This window comes from Lotus japonicus, chromosome 2, assembly GCF_012489685.1.
Source record: "Lotus japonicus ecotype B-129 chromosome 2, LjGifu_v1.2".
NCBI classification, from domain to species: Eukaryota; Viridiplantae; Streptophyta; class Magnoliopsida; order Fabales; family Fabaceae; genus Lotus; species Lotus japonicus.
In genome coordinates this window covers 91,356,277-91,374,453 of record NC_080042.1, presented here as the reverse complement: position 1 = coordinate 91,374,453, position 18,177 = coordinate 91,356,277, and the positions used below count along the sequence as shown (strand labels likewise).

At 34.3% G+C, this 18,177-nt stretch overlaps 2 protein-coding genes across 3 annotated transcripts; one reads left to right on the top strand and one right to left on the bottom strand.

Moving 5' to 3' along the window:
- The first annotated feature begins 99 nt into the window (after positions 1-99).
- Positions 100-6,441, top strand: LOC130740977 (pyruvate kinase isozyme G, chloroplastic). 2 transcript variants are annotated; one of them, XM_057593718.1, is made up of 12 exons: positions 101-383; positions 501-770; positions 880-1,045; positions 1,394-1,528; positions 1,662-1,772; positions 1,897-1,985; positions 2,873-2,935; positions 3,647-3,822; positions 5,403-5,505; positions 5,646-5,794; positions 5,931-6,039; positions 6,126-6,441. In XM_057593718.1, exons 1-12 carry the CDS (start codon positions 207-209, stop codon positions 6,237-6,239), a joined length of 1,662 nt encoding a protein of 553 aa, XP_057449701.1. In that variant the 5' UTR covers positions 101-206; the 3' UTR covers positions 6,240-6,441. The 2 variants fall into 2 exon arrangements, with proteins under 2 accessions (XP_057449700.1, XP_057449701.1); XM_057593717.1 differs by having other exon boundaries at positions 100-770.
- A 1,001-nt stretch (positions 6,442-7,442) lies between these two features.
- LOC130740976 (protein NRT1/ PTR FAMILY 7.3-like) lies at positions 7,443-13,548 on the bottom strand. The gene is made up of 5 exons (XM_057593716.1): positions 13,370-13,548; positions 12,964-13,075; positions 9,511-9,728; positions 8,813-9,375; positions 7,443-8,643 (listed from the first exon to the last, which is right to left on the bottom strand). The coding sequence occupies exons 1-5, from the start codon at positions 13,400-13,402 to the stop codon at positions 7,770-7,772; spliced, it is 1,800 nt and encodes a 599-aa protein (XP_057449699.1). The 5' UTR covers positions 13,403-13,548; the 3' UTR covers positions 7,443-7,769.
- Between the last annotated feature and the right edge of the window lie 4,629 nt (positions 13,549-18,177).

The following is an 18,177-nucleotide window of genomic DNA, read 5'->3' as shown; positions in this document are numbered from 1 at the left end:
ATCAATTTTGTAGTGCATACTATACTACAGTGTATGGCATGCTGTGAGTCTTTGACTATCCTTATATGTGACTGTCGTTTGACTTGACTTAAGAATATGAACCCCGAACCCTTCATTTGGTCCACCTCCCTCTGTACACTACACACCACACTCCTTTGTCGTTCGTAACTGGCAACTGAACAAGAATCATAATTCATACTATAGGCATGGCAACCATTCATCTTTCTTCTGCTTTTGCCGCCACCATCTCATTCTCCCTCTTCAAATATCTCACCGTCACCGACCTTCCATTTCCATTCGATTCCAAGCCCCCAACCACAACGAAACGCATTCCATTCCACACCGTCACGCAAATCAACTCCTCCTATGCCTCCCCCTCACTCGTTCGTAACTTCTTCTCTTTCATCCAGTTTCTCTCTACCACTTGTTTATTTATGGCAATCGATCGATCGTGTTTGTTTGTTTGTTTGTTTGTTTGTTTGTTTGTGTTGTTGTTGCAGTTCGAGTCTGGTAATCATGGCGTGGGACACACAGGGGAAAATTATTCAGATGCAGAAGAAGCACGTACGAAAACGAAGATCGTATGCACGATTGGTCCATCTACAAGCTCACGTGACATGATTTGGAAACTCGCTCAAGCGGGAATGAACGTCGCGCGTTTAAACATGTCGCACGGGGACCATGCTTCTCACCAGAGAACCATCCATTTCGTCAATGAGTACAATTCTCACTTCCAAGACAAGGTCATTGCCATCATGCTTGACACCAAGGTACTCAATCAATTGCTTCTTCCAAATAATGCATTTCATCATTGAATTATCATCTAACAACTCATCAATGAGAATTGGTGTATTAAGTATTAACTGAATTTGTTTGCAGGGTCCTGAAGTTAGGAGTGGAGATGTACCACAGCCAATTTTGCTGAAAGAGGGGCAAGCATTCAATTTCACCATTAGGAGAGGGGTATGCACAGAAGACACTGTAAGTGTGAATTATGATGGTTTTGTCAATGATGTCGAGGTTGGAGACGTCCTCCTCGTTGATGGTAGGCATCGTTCGTAGCCGCTTGTGTGTATTGAAAAATGTTAATGACCTCTAAGTGTGCATCTGTGAAATATTTGTATTGACTTACTGTGAAATGTGCTAACACAGCTTAACTATATTTTGCTGGAAATCCAATGCTTGTGATCTTGCTTGACTCGGTGGTTTTTTGTTCATTTATTGTCTAATTAATTGCTAACCTTGAATGAACTACCAATGAGGTACTCCTGCTATTTTGAGTATATTTTTATGATCTAATTAACAATATTTTAGAGGGATTTGTTCAACTGTTGCATGATCGTCAAGTTGGATTATCTGTTAAGATTTTAAAATCTTCTGGTTGTTATTTTAGGAGGAATGATGTCTCTTGCTGTAAAGTCAAAGACAAAAGACATTGTTAGTTGTGAAGTTATTGATGGTGGAGAACTGCAATCTAGGCGTCATTTAAATGTCCGTGGAAAAAGTGCAACGCTTCCTTCCATAACTGGTATAATCATGTTATTATTGTCAATGATGACTCATTGCGCTGTTATGAAATTTCAGTAATTATGGATAGGATAAATGTGTACAAAAGCATCTGACAATTTGATGCTCTGTTGCCATATGTTTCAAATTCACAGACAAGGACTGGGAAGATATCAAGTTTGGCGTGGACAATCAAGTAGACTTCTATGCTGTATCATTTGTCAAGGATGCTGCAGTGGTTTATGAGTTAAAAAAATTTCTCAAAAGTAATTCTTTTTATGTCTAGTACTCTAATTTCTTTTCTGTGTTTGTGCACTGGGTGTGTCCTTTTCTTCTTTATTGGGTTATTTAAGCTTCTCTTCATGAACTAATTGTAAGCCTTTTCTATAGGTCATAATGCTGATATACACGTGATTGTAAAGATTGAAAGTGCAGATTCCATTCCAAATCTTCATTCAATACTTTCAGCTTCAGATGGGGTTAGTCCTTTACTCTCCATATTATGTATTAATGATTTACATAGGTATATCTTCCAGTCAAAATGATTGGATTTTATACTATGTTGGCAATCAATTTTATTTGCAGTTGACATTGTATTTATTTTTCTTGGTGAAGTTGTTGCTGAACATATAGAAACAAGAAGTGATTTTAGGGAGGAATAGATATGTACTATGAATAACAATTCTATAGTTCTCTTACTTATGCTTTTTGTGAACATAGTCCCTGGAGAAACTAAAAAATGGATCATTTCAGTTCAGGTTAAATTGTCACTGGTCCAGCGAGAGGACTTGAAAATATTCTTTAGTCCTTGTATAAGGCACAAATTCAAGTCATAAGATTTCTGTTTTCGTAGTAAGTTGATCAGACTCTGAAATGTATTCTTCAGTCTCAGCAAATCTCATATTCTGCATGGGGTACAAGAGGAACATAATTGCACCTTGAGCCAATGAGTAGAAGCCATTATAATTTCCCACTCTAAGTATTGCGCATCATATCATGATCATGGTGCATTCCTTGGACTAAATTACACTTTCCTAACTTAGGTAGCCATTTGATTCAATCATGTCATTTAACTAATAGATAACATATAAAAATGATTTTGTTTGACAAATGCCAAATTACGAAAACCTATTGCATATCTTTTAACTAAGTTGTGGTGAAAACTTCCACTTATAACTGATTTTACTAGTAGTAAATACTCTGAACTCTTCTGCACCTTCTGCTAGGTTTTTCAACACCTTCATAGTCTACATTTTAAATAAAGAAAATTAGAATTTGAAATTTATGCAATATTATGGATCAAAATACGTTTTTTTATCTGTGTGTAGCATCCGGTTTCATTTTGCGAGTTCTCTCTATTTTGTAGGCCATGGTTGCTCGGGGGGACCTTGGAGCTGAACTTCCCATAGAGGAGGTTCCTTTATTGCAGGTGATCTGATACTCACAGTAGCACATGTGTGCCATTTTTGAACGATGTATACCAGTTACTTCATGAAATAGTCTACTTATTATGTAGGTAATCTTTGTCTGGGTACATCTGATTAGGGATGCAGTGTCTAGTGTCATAGTGAAAATATAATAAAATAAGAGCAACTGCATTAGTTGTTCTGAATTTTATTTTGTAGGATCCTTCTGATATCTTTAGTCTAGTGCATCAATTTTGAGGAAAGCCTTTCTCTTGCTGCTTGCGTAGTTTCACTGCATGCTGTCATGATGTTCTAGAGGGCAGTGAACTCTAAACTTCTCAAAGGCCATCTCACCTTCTGTAAAGGGTGAGATAGAGTTTACATACACTTAGATTCAAATATTTGTCTGTATTTGTGTATAAGCGGTGGCTTTATAAAGGAATTCACTGGATGTCTTAGGTTTAGAGTTTCAAATAATAGGCAATGTGAAACTTTACACAAACTAGATGGTGGAAGTCTTAGATGATGATGTATGCTGCTTTCGAACTGTTGCTTCTGTTCTCAGTTTTGTTAGTTTTCTGATATCAGTTCTGCATAAATAAGTTGTTTCTTGTATCAATTTTTTTTCCTTAAATATTACTGGAATAATATATTTCTCCTTGGACTGAAATTATGAAGTAGGACTAGGTTAATTCCGAGTTCTATGGAGTTCATTCCTCGTTTTTATCTATCAGGAGGACATCATTAGAAGATGTCATAATATGAAAAAGCCAGTTATTGTGGCAACAAATATGCTTGAAAGCATGATTAATCATCCCACACCAACTAGGGCAGAAGTTTCGGACATTGCAATTGCAGTAAGACAAGGTGCTGATGGTATCATGCTTTCAGGAGAAACTGCACATGGAAAGTGAGTTTGCTATTCCTTGGTGATCTTGGATTTTTTTGTCTTTATGTTTTTTTTTTTATCAATTATGTTGTTTTTTAAATTTTCATTTTACTATGTTTGTTTTGGTACATTGGAAGATAAACTACATCCCTCCATGGTTGAACCCTAGACCTCCCCCTCCCTAACTCATATGTCCACCAGCTCTTACTACTTGAGCTATCCTTCGGGTAGTTCATTTCACTATTTGAAATGCAAAATAGATACTGATTACCTCTTTTCATATAGAAAAAGTATCATTAGAGAAGAGAATGAATAATTACAAGAATGGGGGTATCATATCATTTTATTCTTAGACGAAACTAAAAAAATACAAAAAGAAGAACAAATTAAAGAACCTAAACTAAACAAAGCGTGAGAATCTCTCTGCATATTCAACAAAGGGGAAATATACCTTAATTTAGTCTACTTCAAAACTGTGGTCTTTTTCTCTTTTTAATAATTTTCTATAGGCTTAAATACTCTATTAGCCCCTGAAATTATAAAGGGAATCAAACCTAGTCCTTGTAAAATTTTCGCATCAAATTGGGTCCCTAAAATAATTTTTTTAATCTAATTGGGTCCAAAGTGTGTCTGAGTCTGATGTGGATTGTTTTTAATCTCAATCATCTTTTCCACGTGACTTTTTTTAATATAATTATTTGTTCTTATTATTTTTTAATTCCAACTCATAATTAATGAAAAACCTAATTAATCAATTTCTGAAAAACACTAATAACTCAGACCAAATAAAAAGAAAAAATTAGAACCATATCCTTTTTATCATTCAACTCCATCTTTGATAACCCAAAAATTATGAGAAGCAAAGAGAGTTATACTAAATAACTCATAAGGATTTCAAATTTGTTATGTTAATTAATTATCTTTATATTTTCAAAAAGTAAAAAATATATTAATAAGTTGAAACCAACGTTAGTTTTTTTTTATGATTAGATTAGGTTTTTTTAATGATATGAGTTGGAATTAAAAAAAACAAATAATTATATTAAAAAAAAGAAAAAGCCACATGGAAAAGCTGACCAAGATTAAAAAGAAGCCACATCAGATTCAGACACACTTTGGACTCAATTAGATTAAAAAAAATATATTAGGGACTTAATTTGATGCGAAAAATTTACAAGGACTAAGTTTGATTCCCTTTTCAATTTCAGGGACTAATAGAGTATTTAAGTCTTTTCTATATTAAATTTTTCTGGCGGTTTACAATTGGAAGGCTTATCTTTTTCTGGAGTACAATGCTTTCAGGAAAAAAAAATCATTCATAATAATAATTAGTTCTTGTTGTCCTGCAATGGCTACTCTAATTTGTCAGACTTTTGTATGTATGTTTGTAGGTTATAATAATTACTATAGTTTATAGAACTACATTCCATTTAAAGATGTATGTCATTCAATTCTTTTTCTTGTTTGTTTTTGGAACCTGGTAATGTAAGAATCATTTGACAGTATGTGTGTTATGCTGATCAATTATGCATTTGATGCATTTCTTTTTCAATATTTTTACTTCAATAAAATTATTTTAAAGACAATTACAACTGCTTCAGGTATCCATTGAAAGCAGTTAAAGTTATGCATTCGGTGGCTCTAAGAAATGAATCAAGTGTTCCCAGAAGTGATGCTTATCCATATCAATTGAGTTCCCATAAAGTACGTTCTTTACTCAGAAATAAGTCTCCTTGTAACTCATGCAGTTTTGGAATTTTGTTTCACGTGCTGTAGAGGATTTATTGATATAGATTGATTATTAATATCTTAAAATCTAATTAATTTTCATTTACTTTTGACAGAACCATATGGGAGAAATGTTTGCTTTCCATGCGACAACTATGTCCAACACTCTTAATACTCCTATTATTGTTTTCACCAGAACAGGATCCATGGCTATTTTTTTGAGCCATTATAGGCCCTACTCAACAATCTTTGCATTCACAAATGAGTGAGTATCTGCAACATGCGTTAATTTTTTATGTCATACGTATATGTATGTGAGATGTAGAAATTATTGTAGGCATGTGATATTCTTTGTTCTTGGTCAATAATCTTTTGCATCCACAACTTCATGATTTTCGCAGTGCAAGGATTAAGCAGAGGTTGGGACTTTATCATGGTGTCACGCCCATATACATGCACTTTTCAAATGATGCAGAAGAGACCTTCTCTAGAGCCCTCAAACTACTATTGGTGAGTAATATCTCTTTCACTTGCACACATCTCCCTTTTCTTGATGGATTTTGTTATAAATGATGCTGAAAGTCTTCATGCTTCAGAGTAAGGGTCGTTTACAGAAGGGACAGCATGTTACTCTTGTTCAAAGTGGTGCACAACCAATCTGGCGTAAGGATTCCACTCACCACATTCAAGTTCGTCAGGTTTATGGATAAAATTTATCTTTGAAGGATCTTTCTACATCCTGACCATGCAATTGTTTATCCCCCTGTCCCTCCCCCCTCTTGTTTTCTCTCTTGTAACTAGTTATGCTTCCTTTGAATTATAGTTATGGCTGTAATGCTTGTGAAACCCCAAAGTTGGACCATGTAGGAATCTTTATGATGCAAATAAGGATTTATTGATGTGTATTACCAATTACCATGGCTTCCATAAATTTTTCTCTCTTGTACTATCTATAATTCTATTCTTCAACATACTTGTCATCATGATGTTTTTCTTGGCTGAAAAAAATCACCTTGTTCTATTGCTATTTGTGCAACCACTGTGACATAGATTTGATTAGTTATGATATTCCATTGTGGCATAATGTCCTCTTTTCACGAGGGTAAGGTTGTTACTTCTGACTTCTGAGTGCCGACATTCACAATGGTGAGCCTTGGGATTACATACACTGGGCCACCCTTTATATCGGGTACAATTTTCAGTCTATACATTTCAAAGGTGACATTAGACATCAAAACAAGAAAAAATAATGAAAGAAGTTAAGTTCTACCTTGTACTACTTGATGAAAGAGAAAACTGGGCCAAACAGGTATACCACTTGTGCCAGATAACAAACGGTGGGACTTGATGGAATTGAATGAGTCGCTCACACAACTATACTTTGGATTAGGAATGATTATACAATTTCATGTTTCCACTTTTATTTTGCAAAAATTTATTCTTTGGATCAAGCATTGCATCAATTAGCAAATTTTTATATTTTCTATTAGTGCTGGGGGAGTTCTTGGTACCCTTAAAGCGCATTTTGTAAGTTTCTTATTCTGTCAAATATATTGCAAACAATATAATTTAATGCTTTATATTGTTGTTTGTAAGTGATCTTATCCATAATTCCTTGCCTGACCACGTTACTGTAGGAATGGCATTGGATCTGCTACTCTGCCAGTTCAGATTTTATTTGGTGGTTGATTGGCTAAACCAGCTAAATTAAAATATACAGGGAAGTTCTCACAAAAAAATTCTGTTTCTGCGTCTTTGAATTTTTTTACTTAATTTGTGGATTGTCCCCCGATTGCAGTACTTGTTCACGAGAGTTTCAGACATCAGGGAGTGGAGTTCTTGTGTTAGGAATGGACTTCACAAGAGAGAAGGGACGCTTCTATAAATAGTTGGAACCATTTAACACTAGGAAATTAAAATAGCAATATGTAACTTCTTTAAAATGGAACTTAATTACAAGGTGAATGGATGCTTCTAGGACCCTAAACAGTCATTGTCTCATCAAAGTTTAGTTTACATAACTCAGGCTTGAAGATACATAAACTGAAAATCCAAAGGTGTCGTAAATACAAACTCCAGTTGGAAGATGGCCAGAGACTCGTGCAGGAAGGGCTTCTCTTTCTGTGAACCTGAAGGAATTTCTTGAAATGGTAAACCACGGTTATTTTGACTAGTTTCTCCTTTCTTTCTCTTACTAACATATGCTGTTACTACTGCCTTAGAATGACATCTCTTGCAAATCAGACTGAGAAGCTACCAGGCTCATTATTCTCTCCACCACGTTTCTCATCCAGTTGTATATTCTTGTACCACTTTGCACATGCAATATAGGCGATCAAGTCGATCGATGTCAAGGCAGCTAAGAGGAAGAAAAACCTGTCTAGGTGACCTTTATTGAGGTTTGCAGGGATCCACCCTGGCACATGATCCTCGGTGGAGATCTTCATAACTATGCTAACAATTAAGCTACTCACGTAGTTCCCAAGGGAAATTGATGTCATGCAAAGTGCACTTCCGAAGCTCTTTAAGCCGTCTGGTGTCTGCGCATTGAAGAACTCTAACTGGCCTACATACATAAACACCTCAGAAGCTCCTATGAATGCGTACTGGGGGATTTGCCAGAAGATGGATAAAGTGCTCGTGTCTTTACAGTCGGTACATTCTTGTTTTGCATACCTGAGCCTGTAGCACTCAACTATTCCAGCTGAAAGCATTGCCATCACAGCTATAACAAGTCCAACCCCCATTCTCTGAAGCTCTGTGAGTCCCTTGGAGTTTGACTTTTTAAGTTTTCCGACAAATGGATCAAGAACTCGACGGTAAAAGAAAATGAAGAGACATACACTGAGGATATCAAAGCAAGACATGCTAGCTGCTGGTATTCTGAAATGGAAAACAGTGGAATCCATGACAGCACCTTGCTCCACAAAAAGAGAAGCCATTTGTGTGAAAACCACGGAGTATATTATAGTACAGAGCCATATTGGAAGAAGTCTCAGTATGCATTTCACTTCTTCAACTTGACTTACAGGACAGAGCCGCCAGGGGTTGTAACGGCCGTCTTTCTGGTCCACTACATCTCTTGAAGATATAAGCGCTGCCCTGTCCAAGAACCTTCAATGCAGCAACAAATGGCAAATTGATCAAATCGTTAGCTTGGTAGAATAAAAAATGGCCAAGAAATGCTGGTAAAGCATATCATGCAGCCAGCCTTAGCTATCAGCATCAGGTATATATAAAAATCAGATAGCAGTTTCAGCTGAAAATAGCGTCTACTACTTACTTGAATCCGTGAGTGTGGAGGATTTTTCTATTGGCATTGGTGGAAGACTCCATTGTATCCAAGTTAAATAAGTCCTCTCCATTTGATGGCATTTGAACTCTCGATTTCCTCGATGCAGCGACAAGGACTTGGCAAAACCTGGGGAGAGGGTTTCCACTGGGCTTGAAGTGTCTATACCTTTTGGTGCCTGCAAGGAACAATACCAGTGCAGCAAAGGCAGAGCCTGCAGACACCCAGAAACCTAGAGCCCACATTCCTTCATCCTCCAAATATACCAGACCAGTGTTTGAGAAGAGTTGCCCAAAGTTCAGAGCTAGGTAGAAGTAGCTAAAGAAGGCCACCTTTAAGCGACCCTCTTTCGAGTGCTCCTCATCAAACTGATCAGCTCCAAATGTGGCGATATTTGGTTGATAACCTCCATTCCCCAGGGCAATGAGATAGATTGAGAGGTAGAACATCCCCATCTCCAAACTTGAGTGTTTCCCACATTGAAGTGATTCCTTCCCACAACCTTTAGGTTTTAGCAAGAAGAGGTATGATGACAGGGATAAGGACATTAGACCCTGTTGTATCAAGCCACAAGGCTCGTTTAGTCTAGGGATTCATGTAGTAGCAGGCAGAAGTTAAGGAGAGAGAGAGAGAGAGAGAGAGAGATTAAGGACAATAAAACTAGAGAGAAAAATTAAGGTGTTACTTACTATCACAAAGATGACCTGAAACACAGCACAAGTTTTATATCTTCCCCAGTAAGAATCACTGAGGAAAGCACCCACAAGGGAGAAGATGTAAACAGTTCCAGTCCACTTGCTCACATTGTTGGCTGCTTCAGCATTGTTTTGTCCCACCACCCTTGTCAGGAACAGCACCAGGTTCACTCCGATCCCAAAGAATGCAAGGGTTGCCAGACCTTGGTTCACTAATTAATGCAATCAATGAATCACATAACAAGCAGCATTAGCTCCTTGTTCTTAACTGGATGCGTGAATTAAATACACGCTAACATGCATATATTGTGCAGCTAGCTATAACTACATGCTTGCCACATTGATAAATATCTATCTATGTGTCCAAGGTTGTGTGTGAATGGGATTCACTTTATCTGAAGTGAGGATTCAGCTAATTAGAGGAGAAAGACATTCTGTTAAGATCATTTACTAAAGTTCCTTTTGAAGTCGGAAATAGTCAATGCACGCCTTGCTCAGGTAGAGTTGCATGCTAAGGAATATGATTCTTTTTTATATAAAAGGAAAAATCATTGAATGTTTTATATGCATGGCTAATTAAGTCAAAGCCGCATCAGTCATCACTCCCTACTATTGTGAGTGTTGGTTGATCTATATATACGTGCACTCTTTTCTAAAATAGACCAAGGACTTTGATGACGCCTCCATGAACTTTTCACTGAGAGATTATTGCATTGCCATTTATAAACATTATATTTATATATATATCATCACCATATATTTATTTATAAACATTATATTTATATATATATATCATCACCATATAGTTAGTCGTTAGGTCTGATAGGGTTTGCCTTTATATAGCACGCCCTCATAATAGTGGTTTCACAGGTGACATAACACTGAAAGACTAGGTTTGTAAAACGAAATCAATATATAAATATAAATATATATATATATATATATTTTAACTACTTTTTTTTATAAAGTGATAAATGATTTTCATATCGTGATGACGTGATTCATGAATTCACCCTGTTATGTCACCGTATGCCGGGTGGAAGACACCTTTGCAAGTCTTTTTTTATTAACACCAAAATCGATATTTAAATATAACGCAAACAAAGTTGATTTATTTTTTCACAAATTTATATTTATTTATTATAATATTATCTTTCCTTTTATTCACACACAAACAACCTCAATTGACATGGTTTCAGTGTCAGGTATTATTTAATTATCTACACACTTCGCACCACCATAATACCATTTGGTAAATGAGAATTCCCTTCCATCACCACAAAACAAATTACTGTATAACAAATAAACACAATCCTATATAATTTGTAGCATAAATTAATATATCCTTTTGAATTTTTTTCATTCGCGATAAAATTAGATTTGTAAATTACAATTCTTTTATCGTTTTTTTTAAAAGGCCAAAAATGCAATTCTTTTGTCTTGATGCCCAATCTCCGAAAATAGAAAAGAAGAAGACATTTTATTTCGCCTTCCTAGAACAATGACACATTTCATGCTTGTACATTACTTGTTCACATTCTTTATCTCAGCACTTAACGGATGCGAGTCAGAAATAACCTAAAGAGGATTCTAGAATCTAGATAGATAATTAAGGAACTATACTATTACTAGCTATAGCACTAATCAAGCAACACGCAATAACCATCTATTACCTAGTATAACAAGCTTAGTTGTCATGCATGCTCTTTTTCTATGCGATAAAAATATACTAAATATACATATAAACCTACACATGTATTCCGCGGTAAAATGATATATGTCAATGAGTCATGACACATGTCACCACCCTGATTACGTGTCAGTCAAGCATTTCTCTCAAATGCATGCATGCTAAATTTGCTCCATTTTGTATTTATCCTGTTTTCAAAGTTACCGCTTCTTAGTGCCACAGTTTCTGGACTGATGTCGTGTATACACATAAGTCAAGCCAAAAACTTCCATCAAGATTCAGAATCTCTTACTTTCCATTTCCTTGATTCATATCCACTTCATATAAAATTTCTTAACCATCTAGAAGATAGATACAGTGTATATATGCATGCTACAATGGATCATGAGGTAAGCGATAGCCAGGTTGTAACTAGCTGCATAGCACAATTCTCCAGGCAATGCAAACAAAGCTGACAGAAGCTTCGTCTGGTTCATATGGAACACGTTCCTGCATCTGTGTTGTCGTTTCTCCTGATTTAGATAACTTAAGAGCTTGTTTGCTTGTGGCTGTGCAGAACACAAAAGCAAACTTCCCTTGATAAGCTATCTAAATATATACGTCATTATATTTGTGAATTTAATTTCTATCTCTTCAACCAGGTTTCTCAAACTTATACGTCACCACCATAGTGTCTGCCACCTGCGACTGCTCACGTCTATCATCATGAACTATATCCGTGTACGTATACGTATTATTTATACATACGTATTTGCATGTGTATTTTCTTTTTCTTTTTCAGGATTTATTAATCAATAAGCTCAAACTACAAGATATCAATACTAGTTATACTTTTATTACCCCAAGTGATGGATATAATCTTGGAACTGGTAAAAGAAATCTCCATTAGGAGAAAAGGAAGTAGTACTAGTAGTTATACTAGTACACTACTGCTACTCTACTTCGGTTTCCTAGATTTCTGTTTCTTGTACATATGGATAAAACCAACTATAAATAACGAAAGATATGTTTATTGGTGACAAAGTTTTTTTTAAAGAGGTAACAAAGTGAATTAGTCCTATATATAAATTTATGAGAATATATATATATAAATATATATATATATATATATAATTAGTTATATAAAAATTTCCTTTTATCTCTCTTTAAATATTTTGCTTTACTTTACTTTGTACTTTAAAAAAAATATTTTATATAAGTACAAAAAAAAAAATATTTTATATAAGTACAAAAAAATATTTTATATTTTCTTTCTTTTATGTAACTCATTAGCACCGCTTCATACTTTTGTGTTGATGGTGAGGTGAATAATTAATCTTATGCAAGGCGTATCTGAGGGATCTAACAGTGCCATACTCCTAAGAATTAATCTAATGCAGGGCGTATATGATGGATTTAGCAGGGTCATACTCCTAAGAATTTTAATGTATTTATCAACCACATTTTTATATAGAGAATATTAATGTATTTAATTATCAACCATATTTTTATATAGATATTTTGTATTCTAAGTCCAGCCCAAAAAAAATTGTAGATTTTTAACATTTCGTTTTGGCACCTCAATGATAAATCTGGGATAGACCCCTGGTCTCATGGCTATCTAGTCTTATGTGAACCGCATTTTAATTTGTAAATTAAAAGACTGAAGAAGGTGTAGGATTTTCTTATATATGATTTAATGCATTGCTCAATTACAAAAACAAAATAGAAAAATATACTAAAAAAATTACTCTGCAGATTATGATTTTGAAGCTTACAGAGTATGATAATTCCAGCAACCCATCTTCCAGATTTGGCTCTGATAGCAGGACGGCCATGGAGATCAACACTTCCATCAAGAGTGATTTCTGATTCTTCTTTGAAATGGTCCTGCACAGAGTTTTGAACACAAAATAAATAACAGGATTATTCATTTTTACCACACCCATATTGTTGATAATCCTGATGATGCCCGTGCTTAATTAGAAGATGCATAAGGTGATCACCACAATGTAGTAACAAAAACAACTAGAATTCTGATCCATGGCTCTACATATATGGTCTTTGACTCAGACAAAGGATAATTAAGGCATGATAATGAGTCCTTTCAGGTTTTTAAGAATTAATTAGCATGGAATCAATAAACTTGTAATGAATGTATTAGCTTGATTTGTTTAGACTAACCTCTTGGCAGACCTGTAACGCTGAGCAAGACATTGGTGATCACAAAGACTGAAAGAAGTTCTATTGTTTTTTTAATTCTGCTGCAAAATGCAGGGGAGGGAACACTGGAACAGGGGCAGAGGAAGATTGTCAATTGAGGTGAGGTGAAGGCTAATGAGAAGAAGGAAAGTTACTCAAGATAGAAGGAGTGACATCAATATATAGAGGAACTGAAGGGTGATACATGCATGAACGGTGGAGATTTCAGGGTCCACATGACACCACAAAATCATCCAAAACTGTGAAAATTCAATTTCACAAAAGTATCATGATATTTGATGCGTAACTAGAGATACTACATTTTAAGTAAAAGTAAAGAGGTGTTATAGAAGTAGAAGTTAACAACACAAGGAAAATGTTTTTTTGTGCAGTTTTGATTGTTCTTATATATAACTAACTAAGTGTTTATAAACAATATAACATATTCACACCACACCTATGCTATTTTTTGGGTAGACTACATAAGACATAGGTCAAAATTTAAATTGATTATCAGAATCGATCTTTAAAAAAATGAATTAAGTTTTAATTTGTTAGTTGGTGATTACCTATATATAAGTCATTTGTAAAGGTTTTTTTTTTTACCGATTTTACATTGTAAATGTTCAGTTCTAGCTGTGTGTGATGAGAAGTATCATAGACACCACATTTTGAATGTTAGTATACTAAAACAATTCCATTTTAATTTAAATAGTTCAATTATGTTACTATGTATTTACCTAAAAGTATGTGCACCTTAATATATTTGTTACTAGAGAAATGCGAAAGAGAGAAACGTTACAGATAGAGTAAGCCCAAAAAAAAGGTATTGTCTTAATATATTTGTTACTAGAGAAATGTGAAAGAGAGAAACGTCACAGATAGAGTAAGCCCAAAAAAAGGTATTGTAACTCTGTATGGTTTGTGTAAAGACAAATATGAGAGAAAAGTAGGACATGTGTAAAAATACTTTTTGCAACCTCTTCATTTTGAAGAGAAACGCTCATTTTATTTTTTTCTTTTTACCCTTCTAGGTGCGGGAGTCTAACACCTAAAAATATATCTTTGACCGTTAGAAACTAGTAGCTTCTAGATAAAAATGTCTTTTAAGCAAAAAGAACAACTTTCAACACAATCTTTTCTCATAATATTTTTATCGTATCATAAAGGATGGCTTTGTACATGTTCGCTCTTTAATCAATATATATTTTACTTTCTATAAAAAATTATAAATTTATTTCTCACATGTTCTTTCTACTAATTATCTTCACACATTTCTCTTTCTCTCTTCCCTTTTTCTTAATTTCCTCAACCAACCAAAGCCTAAAAGAGTTTTGTATTTGGTCGAGCTATTTGGTCATCTCATTCTTGAGATGTCTAATTGACATTAATCAGTTGTTTGTGACGATTTTTACTCTATCAGAATTAAAAAAATACCATGACATACAATTCTTATTGTCAAACACTGTCGTATAGAGTACTGCTCTCTGCTCATATGATTTTACATACACGTAGTTTGTGTTTCAGATTGTAAACATTCATATGTATACAGATCAACTAAATTAGAATCTACCAAATATAGATGCAGTTTCTTTGCTCTTCAAAAAACAAATTTGACATGTGTTTACACCAAATTTTGGTAAACACAAATAAAGAATCCAAAGATCAATCTGGGACTGGATTCGAGTCCTCTTGGGTTCTTTGGTGAAAATGAATTAAATTTAGTCACTCAAAACTAAAGAAATTTAATAACAAATTAGAAACAAAACGAATAAATTCGACTTAAATGATAAAAACATAAATGAACTTTCTGAATCTGAATAATAATAATGAACTATAAGATGCAAAGTGTTACACGAATCCCTACTTTTTCACTCTAACTTGGCTTGTAATCATTGTGATCGATTGTAAGCACTTGAGAGTTTTTGAGTAAAGATTATGAACCCCTATTCTTTCTACAAACCTGCTATTTATAGACTTAAAATGTAACTGACTTCTAACGGTCAATTAATACAACTATTACAAGTGTCTTCTGAACATAGCTTCGTCCTACACGTGTCTTTCTATTCTATACGTGTCCCTCGTGAATCATCTTTCAAAGACAAACCGGCTTCTCATATGGAACTCTCCGTATCTCGAAAAACAGTACTTTACAGTCGAAGTCGTTGAATACTTGATAAATTTCCTTGATTCCCTTCACTTTCGACTTCGAAGGTTGAACCCAGTATAAATTCCAATCGAAATGTCCAACAATAGGTCGAAATTATATGCAATTAACAAAACAAATAGAGAATCCAAAGATCAATCTGGGGACTGGATTCGAGTCCTCTTGGGTTCTTTGGTTAAAACATTTTAAGTGTCAATTCTGGATTTTTGACATTTCATGAAGAACAAGATAAAGTTCCTCACAAAATTTAGTCAAGAACTAAACGTTTGCAGAAATTAAAAAGATTGAAACAAGTAAAAAACAAATGAAAGGAAGAAAAGAGAAACAAAAGATGAAACAGTACAAATTATAATGCAAAGTAGATGAGATTACACCACAATCATGCTCATGATCTTCTAATTGTCATTTGTCTGTGTGATTGACTTGTTGGCTTTCAGAGTCTAAGAGCCTAAATGTGTGAAATCTTATTATTTTACAAACAAAAGTTCTATTTATAGAACTTGGAATGAAACTACTATTTTAATCCTATGGATAATACTAAATCAGAAAAGAACTCCCTATCTTAGAGCCATACACTTGGCATAATTACAATGAAGTATAATAACTTGAACTAACTTCCAGTAACTCCTTCTCCATGACTTTCACTTTGGCTGTAACTTTACTGTCGAAAGGGGTGGTATTCTTCGACATTCTACTTTGTCTTCGAGCTTTAACATTACAATTTCTTCAATCTTGTTCCTCGAACCAAACCACCAATTTAGTCGAACCTTTCCCTTAGTATCATATAAAGTTGCAATCTAATATATATTGTTTTCACATGAGATCAAATCACAATCTTTCCTAAGGAGTTCATCGAAAAATCATATTCGAATGCCACTATCCAACACTTCGGCCATATTTTTATTTGTTACCAATAGCACTATTAAAACTTTCATCATCGAAAGAAACCAAGTGACAATGGTATGAAAATTAATGTGACTAACAACCAGTACATGTATTGCATGGTCGAAATTACTAAAAGGTCTTACAAGTCATGATTCGAATTCTAACACTATGTTTTCCTTAATACTTAGTTCTGTAAAATTTTGGTGTTAACAGAGGCCCCCCAAAATGTTTTTTCTCGAAAGAAGTAAAGGGAATAACATTTTGAGTTATATCACCAAAATTGACCAAACATTATATGGCTTTTTTAAATAACTTAGCCTTTTTTTTTTTTTTACTTAGCCAAATTTAGTAGCATAAATTTTCGACCTCTAAAATATACAACGCTCTCTACTTTTCTCATTTCAGGTCGAAAATTAAACTAACTCTCTCAAAGTTTTGGGTCGAAATATTATTTTCACTTAATCAAAATTTTTCCAACACTCTGTCAAACAAATGTGACTAAGTAAGAATTTCGACCAATCTTGACAATCAATATATGTTAGTCGAAACTAGCAATCATATTTATCAATTGCTTGAGTTTATTTACTTTCCAAGCAAAGACTAATACTACTTTTTAATTTGGCATTTGTAAAACAATGGCGTTAAAGTTCAGCACCATTTATAATCCACTTTCGATTAATAGCCATTTTAGCCTAACTTCAAAGTCAATTTTAAATTCAAAATACTGTAGGCTTATATTGTTTAAAAAATTGCTAACAATTAGCCTCTTTGCTATTTCGACTCACAGCAACCATTTCACTCCAGAATATGAAGTATATATCTTCTGGCCTTTTAAAAGTGCTTTTTTTTTCGGTCATAAATTAAAGAAGACTGTTTCTCATTCTTTCGGTTATGTATGCCGAAATTCGAACAAAAATACTTGTACTTCATCCAATTCCTTTTCGTGGAAGTGATACTGAATGTATCATGTATGAAATTCTTAAACTTGAAACTCCAAAACTTGAAGTATTATTATCCATAAAAACTAAATTTTTCCAATGGACAGGGCTTACAACAAACTTAGAAATCCCCAGTGAAGTGGCCAATTTATTATCGGACATTTTCATAAAAAATCTTCTTCTCAATTTGGAATCGAAATGATTTCTTCCTCCAATTAAAATTGATAATATATATAGCCTTTTTATCCAACAAACCGTGTCAGATGGAAAATTTGAACCAAGACTAGAAATCTAGTCGCGATGGTCTTGGTACAGAATTTTTAAATTCCAAAAATCAACATATAGATTCTTGAAATCAACTTCGACCAATATCTTAACCAACGTGAAACTAAGCACGTTTGGAGTTCGAACCAGATTTAGAATGACACTTCAAAAACTTAATTTTCACAATCTTATCTCATCGGGCTTATTTTCCCGATAAGCCCCGCTTAAAAGCATCCTTTCTTTTATTTTTTTCTACATTTTTCCTTTCTAATCCTCAAATCAAATCGTCAAATCGAGATGCAATTAGCTAGGCCAGTGTTTAAGTCTTAATGTGCATATAATATAGATATATATTGTATCTCGTTGTTGGATATGATCTAATTTGAGCCTAACAGTTTTCAAGCACTTCCTTTATTGCATTCCAAATTGGCACGCACAAAGTTTACAATTTAGACCTCGACTCAGCACAAGTTTCTTTAGCATTAACAATTTAATGCAACAATATTGTACCGTAAAAAGTATAAAAAGTTTTGTTA